The sequence below is a fragment of the Panthera onca genome, chromosome B2, assembly GCF_046562875.1.
Source record: "Panthera onca isolate mPanOnc1 chromosome B2, mPanOnc1 haplotype 2, whole genome shotgun sequence".
Taxonomy (NCBI): Eukaryota; Metazoa; Chordata; class Mammalia; order Carnivora; family Felidae; genus Panthera; species Panthera onca.
The window spans coordinates 114,774,016-114,791,895 of NC_138343.1; the positions used below are offsets into that span (position 1 = coordinate 114,774,016).

Below are 17,880 nucleotides of genomic sequence, written 5' to 3' on the forward strand. Positions count from 1 at the left end.
AAACTAAAAAAAACTTCTCAAGGTTAAAGACCTCCATGAGGTACCTGTGGGCTTTTTCAGTTTTTCAAAGGTAATTGGTCTGAGAGGCAGAAGACACAAAATTCCCTGGTGTGTTTGTGTGTGTGTGTGTGTGTGTATGTGTGTGTGTGTGTGTGTGTGTGTGTATGTACCTATCTATTTGTCCATCTGTTAATCATCTATCAATATGTATAAATGCTGGGTTCTCTTCCACTTCAGATAAGCAAAACTACATACACCTCAAACTCATGTACTTTAACATTATATGAATATTATCAACACATTCTACACATCTTATATGCACATCCATTTTCTTGGGAATTTCTAATGTATATTAATGGTTAGAATGATAGTTTCAATCACTTAAGATTTTTCAAGTGCCAAAAAATAAAATGCACTTCCTGGCCCCACCTATAAGGGAATGGCTCCTTCTTTATTAAGTGCGCCTTAATTGGGACACAACACATTATCTCTATCCAGAAGGAGAGGGTATGCTCATCTGACCTGGGCAATCTGTCATCCTGAAGACTGATGATCTATATTTCTACGTATTAACCTAAATAGGTTGTAAAAAAATAAATAGATTGCTGCCTGAGATAGATGTCCTTAATGCTAATAAGAACTGTCAGTGATCCCCTAACTCATTTGTATCATAGGACTCTTTAAGTCTTTCCAGTTTTTTAACATCAGCGTAGAAACTGATTCTTGATCACTGATCCTATGACCATTTGGGAAATGCTGCTAACCATGGCATTCCACTCCAAGGAAGATTGTAGGATAAATATGAGCACTGGCAATTCACCTGGCTGCTTCTATATGATCTCAAGCCTCACAAAGTGTCACCTGAAGTTGGGCTGAGTATCTCCTAAGAAAGGTATGAAGGCTCATGAAAAAGAATCAGAAGAAATAAGTAAACTTTCCTTACAACTACATGTCTACTCCATGGGAAGGTAAGCTATTTACTCACTTTCTGAGTCACAGGGGAGAGGAGGTGAATAAGATGATATGAAAGACAGATGATTTCCTATTTCTTTCCTCTCTAAGTTCAGGAGCACACCCAAGGCATGGAAATCATGGAATCCTTGGCCTTACCTACTAATTCTTCACAGCCATACACAAGGGTATGGAACACTGAGGACATTGCTAGAGGGTAGGGGGAGTGGGAAGTGCTGACCAATGAGCCTTGTTCTTTTAAGACAAACCAAACCTAACTTTTCTAAAGCCCCAACCACACTAGAAAATCTAGCAGGTGGTCTCAGTTATAAAATGTATCTATGAAAAATAAATAAATAAATAAATAAATAAATAAATAAATAAATAAAATGCATCTATGTTGAGTCACAGAGAAATTAAGCAGAGAGTTGAAACAGGTAGAGAGCAGATTCAGTCTTCATATTGACTAGAAAACAACCTGGAAATTAAGAAAAATTTGACAGAGATAGATGCCAAAAGACAAAAAATGTCTCAAACATGTGCCTCATCAATCTCTTTCCTAATAGTATTTTCTCCTTCCTTTTTTACACAGCCTTTTAAAATTCCAAATCTAGATCCAGAAACAAAAGGGTCTTGTGTGTTTTCTCTGTGTTTAGTATATTAGTCTTTCCAGACAACTAAATGGGAATAAAAGGTACAATGAGGATCCAGTGTGATTTCAGTGGATATGATTAATGACTAGGCAAAACTCTGGTCATGGCAAGAATGGGAACTTTTCACTTGAGCTTGTTTTTAGACCACTGTGCTCTTCAGCATAAAAAGAGCAAAGTAACCGACTGAAAGACTAGGCTCAGAGGTAGAATGCAGGCTTTCTAAGTCTCTACTATCAGGAACTAATTTTGGAAAACACAATAGGAGAAGTAACTCAGAAGGGTTTATTATTAGTCATACAGGAATGAATCCTGACTTGTAATGTCCCCTCACTATGGTTCCATAGGTTAAGAGGCAAAAGCTAGAAATGTGTATAAATGAAGATGATGAGCTGTTTAAAAGGATTCTGAACCTGGACAGCCTTCTTACTTCTTTCCAAGGTAACCGAGCAAGGTAGCCAAAGACTAACTTAAAACTCTCTTTCCATGTTGTTCTGTCTATGGGATGCTAACCAGCTAAGGATGTGCTCTACCATTTACACTTTATGAAGGTTGGAATAGGGCAAGAGAGTTCTTTCATGATGATGGATGTATTAACATGGTATCTTTGGTGCCTTCCCCTAGTTACTTACAAATGGTCTCTATTAATTAATGGAATGTTATTAATTATTGGAACGTTAAATGCCAGATATAAAGATTTCCCAAATTAACACAACTTCAGTAGGAAATGGCTTTCTGTGGTTTTAAAAATTCATTCCTAACTTAACATTCAAAATACATAAGCAGGATTTTCTTTTCTGAAAATAATTAAGATGAAAAAGATCACCTGCAGGTATTTCCCAGAAAGAATATAATAATTGACAATCAAGTTCCAAATTTACAACGAAGCCTAAAACTTACAGTTCCTAAGAATCCCTGTAGGGGCTATTCAAAATCATTCTCCAAAAAAATTTGTATGTCAATGAAAGTTTCCAATTTTCCTTTCTAAGCCATTTTAATTTTCCTGAAAAGAAAACCAGCTAGTGTTCATCACATTATGTAGCTTTTCGTGACACTTTATCCTAACAAAGACAGCAGTCTCTTACGTCCATAAGAGCAGCATTGATGTAGTTACTACTCTCTCCATCAATTGTAATTAAAAAAGGCAGACATCTGTCAGGTGGCAGCATGTCCATAAAACGGTTCTTGTCATGGTTCCTGGGCAGACACGCTATACTGCAGTCTTCAGCTTGCAGTCGAGGGGTGACTGAATTCAAGGTCTAAAAAGAAAAGGGAACCTAGGTTAAAAGCAAGCGGCCCATCCAGTAGCATAATGCAGACCTATCAGGTATTTGGGAGGCCAAGTACAAAGTGAAGGATTTGTACAAGGCAGCGGCATTTGCCACGATGACAGACTGATAGACTTTGTAGTTAGACCTAATGAAGCCCGAGCAGTGACAAAGAAACAATATATGGATTGTTCACTGTGCTTCTCAAAAGGAAAAGGGAAGCCTAACATAACACCACGGCTACCTGCAAAATGCATTGCCTGACCAAAGAAAATAGAATTGGGGTAGCCCATAATGATGATCCATCCACCGTCAAAGTTAGAAAGTATCATTTGTAGTAACATTTTGGCATGCCATACTTGAAGATAGGCTGTGACATGCTAGAAAGAGCACTGCACAAGGGATCAAAGTATTAGTTTTCCAGAGCCACTCCCAACTGCATGTTCATATACCTTCAGGGATGTTTTAAGGGCAGTGAAAACATTTGGGGTTATTTAGAGACAATGTTTAGTACAAACTTCAGCTATCATTATTAATGTGCTTGATCTCACATTGTGAGTGACACAGAAGGTTAAAATCCATAAGACTGCATTAAAAAAGGTTGTAAATACACACAAATCACCGCCAAATTTGACTTTTATGATACCTTTCCCCAAACCCTTCCCTGAGTCTGAACTTCCAGATACAGCAGATATGAGCTCATTAATACGAAAGTGACTCTATAATATGTATAATGAAAGAGACAGGTATTTTATTATACTTAAAGTAGGGTCAAAGGTTATAAATTTGACTTGAAAGACCTTCCTTAGAAGAATTATAATAATGCCCAGAACACACTGCAATAAGTTGGCTCATAAAAGAAGCTCTAGAAATAAGTAAATACCTGGAATTCATCTTTGAGATGTGAAGAGTTAGTCTGAGAGTCTATTCTAATCATATCAAAATATGCAGCTTTAAATTCACAGACAGGTATGGCAGTTTCTCCACATAAACAGGCTTCTAAAATGGCATCATGAATAAAAATGTACTGTTCCTAAGAAAGAAAAGAAATCATACTATTTTAATAAAAATTTTCTGTCATCAAAGGTAGAGAATACAAAGAATTTTCTCTATACGGAAACATTAATAAAGATATCAATATTTTCCCATATGACTTGATGAAAAACATTTATTGTTATTATTATTTTTTAAGTGTATTCACTTTTGAGAGAGAGAGACACACACACAGACTGTGAGCAGGGAAGGGGCAGAGAGAGAGAGAGAGGGAGACACAGAACCCACAGCAGTCTCCAGGCTCCAAGCTGTCAGCGCAGAGCCAGACTCGGGGTTCGAACTTACGAACCGCAAGATCATGACCCAAGCCGAAGTTGGACGCTCAACCGACCAAGCCACGCAGGTGCCCCAAACATTTATTATTTTCGATAAATGTTGGAAAGCAAAAAAAAAAGGGGGGGCATTAGCAATAAATCAACAAGTAACACACCTCTGTCTGGACCATATTGATACGACGAGATCTTAAGGCTTTGACACAGTTGTAGATGTCCACAACACCCTCTCTTTCAGCCATGTCCAGCATGATGTCGATCACAATGTAACAGCCAGTTCGTCCAGCACCAGCACTGCAAAAAATGAAACAAATCTGAAGAACTGCAAGAAGCATAGTCATGCAACCTTGGTTAGAAATCCTTACAACTTTCACATGGGTGGAATCAAACTGCTTTAACAAACTGCAAGACGTAATTTGTCTGTGTCGTATAAACATTTAACGTACAAATAACTTCATGAAGAGTATTTGCTTTGGTGTAACGTGAAGATTGGAACAGGAGTTCAAAATTAAAAGCTCTCAACTTTGTAAATCAAATTGTGTTTAAAAATAATATATACATGTTGTTCAAGTTCCATAGCTCTGTTACACAGGTCTCCATTTTATGCAAATCTAGCGCACAGGATTTCAAGCTCAGAATTGACCAAGGGGTGGATTCATGCTTCAAAATTTAACCTCAAATTCAAATACTCATGTACTTGTGGGTCCTCTGACAAAATGCAAGAACGCTGGCTCACTGTTTTAATCTCACGGACTCTTAAATACCAAAACAAAGAAAATTAATTCCAAAACATTCTGAGGAGTCACAATTCAAAGGAAGGGCTAATGGTAAGGGTGGAGGGGAAAATGGTGGTTGTCAATGAGGAGACCGATAGTAGAAGGAATATTTGAATGGTGAACTGAAGGAAAAATGAAAATGAATAGTTAGGTTTAGAATACAATTCTTAACAGGTTACAAAGATAGCCACTATCTTACTGTATTTAATTCAGTAATTGAACCTTAAAATACTTTGGTTATTTCACCCCTTTGGAATGTTTCTTCAATTTTATATATAAAAATCAACAGAGCAAACAAGATATAGTTAGGATTTTAGGGCGGTGGGAAATTCCACTTGGTAGTCAGCTTCCTCTTTTTCATAAATTTACTGATACCTGAGTCTAAGTGGAAAATGATACTTCTGTTTCCAAGAGAGTATCTGAGAACCTTGGAGCACTTCTGAAGCAAGCAATTCATAGGAAAGTAAACCTCTATGATAAGTCAAGACACTCCTGAATTGAAAACCTACTTATCTCATTTTCTAAATGCATAGATGGGCTATTAACGTTATTTCTTTGTTGTCCAGATTTGGTCACTTCTCAAACTCACTGTTCTTTAAGAAATTTAAGTAGAAGATACTGTGGGTATCTCTGTTTCTTTCTTTCCTTTCCTTTTTTTTTTTTTTTTTTTTTTTTTTTTGCCTACCATCTTCTCAATCACTGTTCCCAGGGTTTGAGACAGGAAAGTAATTGAAGAGTACATCAGATTTCTTGAAGAGGACTGAAGATTTTGTTTTCAGGGTGTGTAGTATCTGATCCTTATGGGATGCCTTACTTTTATTTCATTCTCTGTGTTGTTTCCCCTTTTATATGTGGTCATTTAAATTCTGAATAGGTTGGATTTTCAGAAAAAAAATGCTTAAGTACAACCTATTATGTAGCTTGGAGGGGATAGCATTTGAGAGTGGTGTGCAGCATTTAGGAAAAGCTTTTCAGATTCAGTACATAGTTTTCTGTTCACATCTCAAAATGAGGCCATGTAATTTGCTTTTAGTGTCTCTGAATGCTTGTTTTAAGAGACGTTTCTAATCAGAAGGAAGCCTGGATATAATGTGCACATTTTTCTGGCACATATTTGTTGGCTCTCGCTGATGTAGTTTTCAAGGTCCTCTGATGGATGGCTTTTTTTTTTTAATTCTTAAATAGCTGTTTTATAGCACAAATTCTTGCAATTTAGGCCATTTAGTAACTGTATGTCTCAAATTTAGTTTTAAAAGCTGAGATTCTATTGGGAATTTACTAGATTGGCAAGAAATCTCAATTTTAACCTACCATTCCATACAATATGGGATTTGCAAAAGCGGTATAAAAAAAACAACCCCAAAACACAGATGTTGCCACTAAAAGAGAGTTTCCACTCTCCCATTTGTGAGCAACACTACACACGTTAGGATGAATGTATTTATTTTTTTTTAAGTTTCTGTTTTATGTCCTCTTCCCAGCTAACTTTTATTTTATTGCTGTTTTCCCTTACCTGTAACACATGCAAGCTGGAACCCTGCAAGTAGGCCTTTGCTTTGTGCTTTAAGCCTTCATCTTGCTGCCTTGAAAAGGCTGGCTGTGCAGTCAGGGACATTTGGTCCAGCACTCACCTGCAATGCACGACGATGGGGCCCGCGCTGGGAGGGTTGGAGAACTTCACTCGCCGGATGAAGGAGAGGAGCCCTGTGGCATGGTACGGCACTCCGTGGTCAGGCCAGCCGGTGAAGTGGAACTGCTTAACTTCACGGATCTCATTGTACCCCCTCTGTGCACACATGGAAAGAAGGTTTTCCAAAGAACCCAAATAAAGTCATCAAACACAATCACAGGCACTAGACCTGGTTGACAATGAAAAAAAAAAAAAAAAAAAAGAAGCCTATACCAAAGATCATGCTTTTTCTGGAAGAAAAAAAAAAAAAGTGCTGGCCTGACCTGGCCCAGGAGCTTTGCCTTGATTGTCAGATAACTGCCAAAGAAAGGAAATTAGACGTCTTGCTCAGTTCTATAACTCTGTGTAAATTTTATTTACCTTGACAGTCTGTTCCTTACTTGGGATGACAACACATAAAATTATTAGAAGAGGGAAAAATGGGAAAGCTAAAATGCTGCCCTATTGACCCAAGCACCGAGTTTTCAAGCGGTGAATAAAAGCAACTTTCTAGCTTCTTGCCTCAAAAAGATTTTAATGCCTTGCTTATCCATGTTGAAAATGGTTTTGAAGCACAGCATGAGGGATTTTCCAGGACAGTGCTACTCTAGATTGTTTCGTAAAACTATACAGACAGCTACACTGCTTTTTGGGCAAACGATGTTTCCTAATTCTGTGAAATACTTCAGCACAGAGTATTACTTATAGTAACAAAAATACAAGATGAAAGGGAAGCCTCATTGTTATGCCAACTCTTCTATTGGGTTAATTTAAGAGAATATTTAAATGCACACTTCAAAGCTTTCACCTTTTGGTTAAAAGAAGCCCGCAGATTGCTGTAGCACAGCTTAGAGAGCATAGAAAGAATGCTGCAGAATTTAGTTTTAAGAATCCACATTTGTAGCCAAAAAACCGCAATATAATCTAGGTAATTGCAACTGTACTGTGAGCTGTGATATCTCCATCTCACTTGTTCAATCAGAAAATGGAGAAAAATCCCATGAAATAAATGAACCACACTGAGAAAGTTGAGATTCTGTCCTATATAGATAGACCAATAGCATCAAAACCCATGGAAGCCAGAGATCAGGTCTTATTATTCTTTCTAGTTCCAGTTCTTACACAATACCCTACACACAGCAGGGCTTAACAGATAATTATAATAGTGACAATGATAAACATCCTCATGGAATCATGCAAATAAAACATCATTTTTCTTTACTGTTTTCTTTACTATTCTTTACTACTTTTCAAGTCAACTCTAGTGAGGAAGATCACTAAACTGTTCTAAGATCTGGAGTGGCTCAGGTGGTTGAGCATGTGACTCTTGATCTGGGGGTCATGAGTTCAAGCCCCATGTTGGGTACAGACCTCACATAAAAAAGAAATTAAAAAATTGTTCTGAGACCTGATTTCAGACAATTACCTCTCCTCCATATTAATCCTTTGACTGGAGTGGCTTGCTCTAAGGGCCTTGTTCTTGTTAGTAAACTTTCGTAAAAAGTTCTTTTTAATATCTGGCAATGCACGTTGTCTTAGAGCTCTTTTTATTTAAATTTTCCTAGGTAATTTTCAAATACATGGTTAAAAAAAGCAAACTGGGGCGCCTGGGTGGCTCAGTTGGTTAAGCACGCGACTTCGACTCAGGTCATGATCTCACAGCTTGTGAGTTTGAGCCCCGCGTCAGGCTCTGTGCTGATAGCTCGGAGCCTGGAGCCTGCTTCAGATTCTATGTCTCTGTCTCTGTCTCTATCCCTCCCTGGCTCGTGCTCTGTCTCTCTCTCTCTTTCAAAAATAAATAAACATTGAGAAAAAAAAAAACTACTCTTTTCCAATTCTAAATTACAAGAAAACAAATTAAAAAAAAATCCAATGATGTTCTAATTAGTATTACATTAACTACATAAAGTGGTATTAACATAAAATATTCTGATTCTGGGCCACGGTACCTCTCCATTTATTTATTCAGATCATATTTGATGTCCTTTAATACACTTTTGAGGATTTAGTCACCTAGGACCTGTATCTTTGTTGAATATATTTCTAGATACTTTAGAAATTTTTATTATTGTGAAAGAGATTTTTTAATGTCTACTACTGTTTACTGCTAATATACAAAAAAGCTAATATTTATGAATATTTATCTTGAATTAGCCAACTAAATTATTATTAGTTCAATTTTAAAATATTATCTCTAATTTTCTTGGTATAAAATAATTTCATGTAAAAATAACTTTATCTTTTCTAATAGTTAAGCAATTTATTCCTTTTGTTGTCTTATTTCATTTACTAGAACATCCCCAAATTTGGAATACTAGTGAGTATAATAATCCACATCACACTCCTGATTAAACAGTGATGCCTTTAGGGTGTGCACTCCTTAACACGTGTGCTAATAGTTACTGTGGAATCACCTTTATCCTGTTTAAGTTGCCCCCTTATTTCCCTAATATAGGTTACTTCTATAAATGTCTTTTAAGTAAAAGTACATTACAATATCTATGAAAAAATCATATGGTTTTGCTCCTTTAAGGAAGATGTAATGAAATATCCAGTTAGATTCCTACCACAGGAATGATATCCTTGCATTCCTAGAAAACCATCATTATAGATCATGTTGTGATGTTTTCTTAATTCACAGCTCATTTCAAATTTTCAGTACTTTAGTTGAAGTTTTTTCAAGCATGTTCCTGAATGAAACTGGTCTTCAAAGTGTGTGTGCAGAGAGAGAGAGAGAGAGAGAGAGAGAGTTAAAAAAGGGGAGGAGAGGAGAGAAGAGTGTGAAAGAGTGTCATCTTTATCTGGTCCTGTTATCACAGCTTTGCTAGCTTTCAGAATAGGGGCACTTTGGTGGCTCAGTTGGTTAAGTATCCGACTCTTGGTGTCGGCTCAGGTCATGATCTCAGAGTTCCCGAGTTCCTGATCTGCATCAGGCTCTGCACTGTCAGCAAGCAGCCTGCTTGGGATTCTCCCTCTCTCTCTCTCTCTCTCTCTCTTTCTCTCTCTCTCCTCCCAGCCTACTGGCTCTCTCAAAATAAATAAACTTAAAAAATGTAGAATATATTTAGTTGGTTTTGATGGTTTTCTATGGTCTAAATAGTTTTATTGACAAAGGCATTCACTGTTCTTTTAAGATTTTAATTTTTTTTTCTTTCCTCACACGTAGGTGGCTTTTTATTCATGGTCAGTGATGGCCTTGGGCACTGGGTGTGGGATTCGGGTCCCCCAACCCCCCAAGCCTGAGGCTCCCATCAGGCCCAGTGACGATACCATTCGTCCAGGGACCCGGCAACACCTAGGAAATGCTGACCGAGCCTGGGGTGAGGGGTGAGCTGGGTGCACCCCTGGATCCCAGAGGGCCAAGCTCAGCATCTGGGCTGCTGACCGCGCTGCCCTCACCTGCTGCTCTTACAGCCAGGTGAGGATGGGGGGACAGGGAAGGGAGTTGGGGGTGGCATGGAGGGCTGGGCATGGCATGTAGAGTTCATGTGCACAGGACAGCGACCATGGGGGGAAGGTGTCAGGATTGGGCTCCAGGGTCCCAGCTCTGCAGGTGGATGGGCCAGACGAGGAGACTGCACAGACAGAGGGGGGGGCAGCCATGCCCACGACACTGGTCACAGCCACCATCATCCAGTGGTAGAAGCCTATGCAGGCCCAGCAGCAGAGTTCCAAGGAGCAGGGATGCAGGCTCTGGATGGCCATGACCACCAGCCCGTTGGCCATCTTATCCAAGAAGCTCATGGTACCATACACGAAGGGTCTGCTGTGCATGTGGGGGCCGATGAGATCGGCTGTCATGGCCACAAGGTGAGGAGGACTGTGGCGCAGCCCGTGCCCAGCAGAAACCTCAACTATAAAACCATAGTGCAACTTAATGGTAAATTTTAAGACTCTAGTTTCTTCTATCATCGATTCAGGTTTCTAAGTCTTCTTGGGTCAAATTTTGAGAATTATTATTTATTAGAATTAAGGGGTTTAGACTAAAATCTATCTCCAAGTTTACACGTAATATTTTGTATTGCTTTCCCAACAGGAAGTATAATTGGAATTATAAGCTTTTTGTGTTTTCTAATATTGCATAGTTTGGATTGTCCCTCATTTAGAATCGACAGTGGTTTAGTTCTTTCACTGATCTTTTTAAGGAACTAGCTTTTTGATCTAATTTATTCTTTTTTTGTTGGTCTTTGGTTTATATTTAATTTTTCTCGTTCTATCGATTGTTCTTTGATTTTCTAGTTTAGTGATTTTTCACATAATTCTAGATCATCTTTCAAAATAGAAATCATTTATGTATTTAATATGTATCCCAAGGTTTACAACCATGCCTGGCACATGGCATGCTCTCAAATAACTATTTGTGGAATGAATGAATGAGTGGATTTTATAGCATAATCAAAAAACAAATCTTGACAGGAGCTTTAAGAGAAAAAACAGTTTCAATATACATATTTTATAAGAGAATTTTAGGGTACTTACCCTTTCCAGAGTGAATGTCCTAACTACATATTCAGCAAGTGGTTCCATTTCCACACAAGTGACTTTGAAGTCACCATAAACTTCAGTATCATCAGGCCAATACTTATAGCATTTAACCTAAATGACAAAAAGGGTATATAGGTGGACCTGAGTACACGTTAACCAAGATGATTTAATTTCAGTGGTCACTCTTTAGGTTACAGTAAAAATACGGTTAAAAAAACTATAGATGAGATAAAAGAATCTATTACACAGTAAATAGAAAAACTTGCTGTAGTCTCATTACAATCTATAGCCCAATGATGCAATTGGAATCTAGTATAAAATCAAAGTTTCTTTTATTACTCAATAAGAAATCAAATAATTTCTCAGCCATCAAAGATCCACTTAGGAGCACTCATTTGAAATGCTATGCCTACAACATTTTAAAACAATTAAATGAGATTCTATTCTAAGTGTTTTATGTTTGGCTACTCAACTTACACTCATGTTTTGTGAAACAAGAAAAAAAAATCTTTTTTTCTCTTACCCGGCCAACCTCAACTAAATTTGTAACCATCACAATGCAGGCAGACTGTTCTTGCCAGATCATTCTCCAGAAATCATATACTGTTTCATGAACTGGGCCTTTGAAGAAATTAATTTGAATATTATGTTATCAGATAAATTTTGTAGTTAGAAAAAGTAAGTGGTAAGAAGTATATATATACATAAAGTAAAAATCAGAATAAACTAAATAAACAATAAAAACATATTAAAGGTCTAACACAAAAAGTTGTCGAAATTACTTAAATTCATTCTGTATCTAAATTCACACTATAGCAAAAACAGGCATATACCACCCTTTTTTTTTTTCAATTTGCCTTTTATATTTTCCATTCAGAAGAAGTTATCACTAGTTTTTAGGTTATTTATATCTGTCACTAAGTTAGTTTGATGCATCTTCAAACATACGTAAAAAATAGGAAGTCTTACATGACCATCTACCAAACAGCATATATTACCAATGAAATATATCCACATCATTTATGAAGCAGTGCATGTTTAGGGATTAATGAAGAAACATCCATACTTATAAGCAAACATCCCAACCTTATATTATCACCTCCAGACTGCAAAAGCACCTACTGGGTTATACTCTACTCAGTGCCAGTAAAACAAAACAGGGTAACCTGGGTGGTTCAATCGGTTGGGTGCCCGATTTTGGCTCAGGGCATGTTCTCGCTGTATGTGGGTTCGAGCCCCACGTTGGGCCCTGTGCTGACAGCGCAGTCTGGAGCCTGCTTTGGTTCTATGTCTCCCCCTCTCTCTGCCCCTCCCCCACTCACGCTCTGTCTCTCTCTCTCTCTCTCTCTCTCTCTCTCTCAAAAATAAACATACATAATTAAAAAAAATTAAAACAAATCAAAAAATCCCCACAAAACTAGAATACTGTCCACCATGGATGATCTTTCTAACTTTCAAGAGCTTACAATTCAACTCAATTAATGCAAAGATATGTGGAAAAACTTAGAAAATGACCTCTGTCAAAAGAGCAAACATAGCTTTTGTTTTACTTCCCTCTTGTAAGAAATAAATAACTGTGCAGGTTTATGATGGACAGTGGTCAATATGGAGAGATAACTAAAGGTGTTTTAGGATGCTCTTATTCCCCAGTGTGCCACTGTAACAAGATTTCTCTGCCTTTTTGTATTTTCTACATAGAATGAACGGGACGAAGTTCCCTTTAGCCCTTAGTTTTCTCTCTGTCTTAGCTTGTAAAACTTTGCTGGAAGAGAGTCTAACATCTCATTATAACAATATCAGTCTTGGGTACTACTCCATTCCAGCCACAGACTATGCCACACACACACAGAGGCAACTTATCCAAGGTGAGACCTCTCTTGCTTTCATCAAAAGGAGTAATTCCTCTGTCCAGCACTATTGACTAGTGCTCTGGGACATCAAAATACCAAAACCCAAGTCACCAATAAGAAGCTTCTTGTTTACTTTTAATTAAAAAACAAATCAAGCTTTAATTTATATATGTTTTACACAGATAAACCAATACATATTATACAAATGAATAAAGAGCAGTCTCACTTAGAAGACCTGATCTTTTTTTCCATTTCAGTCAGATAAAAAACAGCTTATGGATGAATAAGTAAGTTTGGATGCTTTTTATCATTTAAAAAGGCAATGTTTTACCTTGAGTTGCAATGTAGTGGCTTGGTCTCTGGTAGCCCTAAAATAGGAGAAGAAATTGGTTATCATTTTACATCAGTATCAGAAATAAATGAATGAAGGCATAAAAAGATGAAGACAACCACCTGTTAAGATTAAGTTATAGTAAAAAGTCCAGAAATGAGTAGTGAACTCATAGTTCACTTCTCAAACCTAGGTTATCTGAAAGGTAAACATAAAACAAAAATTAAATGTTTTAAGGGCTCAGATTAGAATATATATTGCATAATTGAGTTTTGTTTGCTAAGGAATAACCTCATAGATATTGTTTGGTTTTACTAAAATGTTTATGCCTTCATGTTAATCTTTAGTCATTCATTCCTGGCAAATCGTGTTCAAAAATATTAATTCTCATCTTATCATCCAAAAGTACAACACACTGCATTACAAATGGACAACGACATATTAGAACCATAAAAAAATAACAGAACATTCCAATGTTAGAGCTGGACAATGCATGTGTGCATTAAATCAAAGTCCTGCTGAGATACTTTTGAGAATATTCCTGTACTATAATATGTTCAGGAATCTGCCAAAACTATTTTGTGTGTGTTGATAATATACACACACATAATTACAGGTACACACATATATAGGGAAAAAAGAGTTTTAAATAAAATGCATCGTATCCTGAACAAAAAGTTTAGCACTTTTTTTTTATTTTTAGTGTGCCGAGAGATTTAGGTGCTTAAACATTTAATACGATTCCAACAAAGAAATTATTCCTGATAAGAAATAAGTTGTTAGTTGCTCTCGATATGAATTCCAGTACATCATGATTAGCAAAACTGTTAATGGTACAATAGAGTTAAGCTTCGAATTTGTTTTGTATTTATCAAAGGACTTTAGCGAAAGCCTGTGGTACAATTTGTCCACATATTGGTGTGGGCAACTCGATGCACATATAAATGCACGTAAACTGAGATCCCCAATCTAAAACTTAATAGGTGGAGAATCATACTGCTGCAAATTTGGAAGTTTTCTATTTCCTCTTACACCAAATAGTATGAGTTTTCACGGAAAATTTTTTCCCAAGCTTTATAAAGCATTCATCTCCCGTTTTTCATGAAAAATTTACCAAAGAAGACTCTTTTAAGTATAATAAACTAACGGGAAAGGGAACATAATGGAATTGTGTAGTAATCAGCCAAAATACACTGGGGTCTTAGCAAAAAGACTGGATAACAACACAGTCTCATTTAGAACACACAGTTTTACCATATGTACCATAAAGTAGTATTATAACAAGGCTCCAGTGTATATGTCTTGGCAGAAAACCAAGGTTAAACAGAATAGATAGGACCAAGTACAAATTTGTTAGAAAACGGTTGAATTTTTTATTCTAAAGAGTGGACCATTAGCTTCACTTTCTCTTTTGAGATGTCTGATAAATTTAAAATATTAACTGAGAGTAAATTGATGTTCAGAATGTTAACCAGTATACTCAGAGACTATATGTAATAAAACTAATTAGTTCAAATATATAAATAATGACAATTCGCAAAATAACTGTAAAACATGAACTTAATAAATGTGACAAATGTCATTTCCTGTTTATGGAAATTAGAAAACGTTGGGGCCTAATTTTCATATCTTTTATATAACTCTAAATGTATACTACATGTATGCTGCAATATTTGATACTTCCAACTTTTGCCTTATAATTAATGCATGTTTTGAACTGGTTAATCTCAGCACACCTAGGTATGAATTATTGAAAAAATGGCTGAAGTTTCAGGAGTCCTTAATATTTGCTAGGCATTGTGCTGAGTGTTCAATGCATTACTTTATTTCTTATAACAAATTGATGAGATTAGTACTATTATTATTATCCCCACAGTAAAGATGAGGAAATTGAGGCACAGAGAAACGAAATAACATTCGCAAGATTTCCAGCATGATTCTGACCCATGAAATAAGAATAAAGGGCCTGCCCTTCTTCTATGTAATGTAGCATCATGGCTTCTTTGACAATATTTTATCTTTTATTTGGTAATTACTTTCTATTAAATAGATAATTTGCATGTAGATGCTTGTAACCCAAATGTAACAGTGGAACGTATGCTCAAAACAAACTTTTTGATTTGCATGATTCGATATATATGTGTGATATGTGTATTTTACAAATGCAATTTAGTAATTATTTTGCCTAAGCAATTTTAATACTTTATCAGCCAATACCACACACCACAAAATAGTCTTCCTACCCATTTTTAACATCAGAAGTCGAATGTAAGAAGTAAAATTTCAGAATCACTAATACACATCATACTATCCAGCTTCTCACATGTTTGGGGAGGGGTAAGAATAAAAGCCAGAAACAGAAATCATCAACAAATAAAACTCGAGTACATAATAACTTGTCAAAAGCTAAAAATGGTCCTGTTTTTCTAAACATAGAAAAGGGAAGGAGGTAAAATAGATCTTCACACATGTAAAGGAGTTACAAAAAAAATGACATAGATATACTGTATGAGGCTAATTAGGTGAAGCATGCAGAGATAACTAGTATTAAGCATTAGTAATAACTGTAATTAAGAATAGTTATATTAAATATTTATAATAGGGTGCTGTTATTTACATATAGTGGTACTTACATCCCTGTACAGCCAAATCTACAGCCCAAACCAAAGTCAGGTGTGAAAGAAAGCACAACAACGTCAGTAAGTACTAGGACGTAGAACAAGGAAAAGTGTACAGTTTGTTCTTTATTTTAAAAAGCTAGCAATCACTTTATAGGTAATAACAAGCAAAAAGATTCACATATATAAGCCAACAAATTGGGCACACTAAACTATAAAAATACTTACATCTATGTAGTTGGCATTAATGTAATCTGAAGAAGGATCATCTTCAACAGGTTGCAGAATTACTCTGGAGTGGTCATCTAAAATTTTTAAATAATAACACCATAAAGAAAATTATTTTAAATAATAAAATAATAAATACAAAACAAAATATTCAATTCCCCCTCTGTGCTGAGACAGTGATGTTGGTAGAGACTTAAAATAATTCAGTGGTTGGTAATAGCTTATCCATAATATGCTATGATTCAAATTTCCTTAAAGAAATGCAAGAACTTTAATGAACTCATTAGTTATTTTGGTATTCTGTTAATAAAGCTTCACTGACTAGCATCTTCACACTTAGGAAGTTTTTAGGGAACGTGCTAATGTCCTTCTGATGAATCATCCTTTGAGTCTTGGATTTGTCTGTAAGAACTGAACTAGCTTTAACTTCTAATTTTGCTTTCTAGACATGGTTTTAGAGGGGTGGGATCCTTTCCTACTGCACTTTAGAGCAGGTGAGCCACAGAACTAAAGTGAATTTTGAATCCCTGCTCTCAACTTCTTAGTTCTTGAGGGTCAAGATTGAATTCTGATGTATTCAGAAGATATTTTAAAATAATTTAAATTGAGAATTGAATGGTCTAAGTAAATCATTAGCTGGTTACAAACTAAAGTATGTTACTTTCCTTACTGTTCTGTGGTTTCATATGATAACTAATTTATTGATCCCATGTATACCTCTTGAAGACTTAATGAGGAATTAGTCCCTAATGATAAATAACATAGCAACAGGAGTTCAGACACTGGCTCCAAGAAAAAATAAAGGTTATGTGGAAAGAATAACACTCCCACCTTGAATAGTTTTGGTAGAGGTTGTTATAACAATTTATCACTGAAAAGACCTTTCTTTTTCATTGTTTTGATATTCTCAGCTGTCAATAACACCCTGACGCATAACTGTGCAAACATAAAATGAAGTGGCATGTTATTTCCACTGGGTGAAAAGTCTGTCAATTTAATTAATGAAGATGATGACAATTTTAGAGCCATTGCCAATAGGCAATGCTGTTTTAATATTAAATAGATTGTAAACAGATGTGCCACCCTCTGGGATTCTCTTAAAGTTTAAAACCACATAAGGAGGAACTGCAACCTATTACTTATCTTCCACACACAATATTTACATTTACCAAGAATTGTATGAGAACTTACATGCTATAATGTTTCCATATCGATTTTTTGCTCTATTTTGATCTTTTTTAGCTACATCCCAAGATGCTGACTGTCCTTCAAAGAAGCTCTGGAAAAAAAAAAGAAGAAGAAAGTAACAAGAAGACTGAATTTAACTCCTTTTCTTGAATCAGGTTTTTCTGTTCTGATGACCAAAATAGTAAAAGCCACTTTCCTCAGGGAGGAAGGAAGTCCTAGAGCAGTAAATAAGTTCTCTTTTCAGACCTCAAACTTGTTTGTTGGCCTCTTACTTGTTCATCTTGGATGGGACTGAGTTCAAAAGGAGGACAAAAAACAACTTGAGGAAATAAAGGATCTTGAAACTATTTCAAATTTAAGATCGCTACGACTCTGAGACATGGAAGCAGAGAAAGCATCAAAACTTTAAAACTACTTTTAATGAGTATCTTTCAAATGTTTTTCTTTTAGCATTTATAGCAGGAAAAAGAAAACCTGTTTTCCCCTATAATTATTCATTAAATCATGTGCAATACATCACATTTCAGTTTCTTTGAAGATC

General features: G+C 36.2%; 1 protein-coding gene across 11 annotated transcripts in view; it reads right to left on the reverse strand.

The window, feature by feature from the left end:
* The window catches only part of PTPRK (protein tyrosine phosphatase receptor type K), a 564,132-nt gene that overhangs the window by 10,182 nt on the left and 536,070 nt on the right, over positions 1-17,880 (reverse strand). For 8 of the 11 annotated variants that reach the window (XM_078447295.2, XM_060616621.3, XM_060616620.3 and 5 more), the window contains 10 exons: positions 17,343-17,430; positions 16,152-16,228; positions 15,939-15,956; positions 13,306-13,342; positions 11,648-11,745; positions 11,119-11,235; positions 6,602-6,756; positions 4,353-4,488; positions 3,753-3,902; positions 2,687-2,860 (listed from right to left, as the gene is read on the reverse strand). In XM_078447295.2, the coding sequence (XP_078303421.1) occupies positions 2,687-2,860; positions 3,753-3,902; positions 4,353-4,488; positions 6,602-6,756; positions 11,119-11,235; positions 11,648-11,745; positions 13,306-13,342; positions 15,939-15,956; positions 16,152-16,228; positions 17,343-17,430 (1,050 nt within the window). The remainder of the gene's footprint in view (positions 1-2,686; positions 2,861-3,752; positions 3,903-4,352; positions 4,489-6,601; positions 6,757-11,118; positions 11,236-11,647; positions 11,746-13,305; positions 13,343-15,938; positions 15,957-16,151; positions 16,229-17,342; positions 17,431-17,880) is intronic. The other 3 variants (XM_060616623.3, XM_060616622.3, XM_078447296.2) reach the window with 1 other exon arrangement.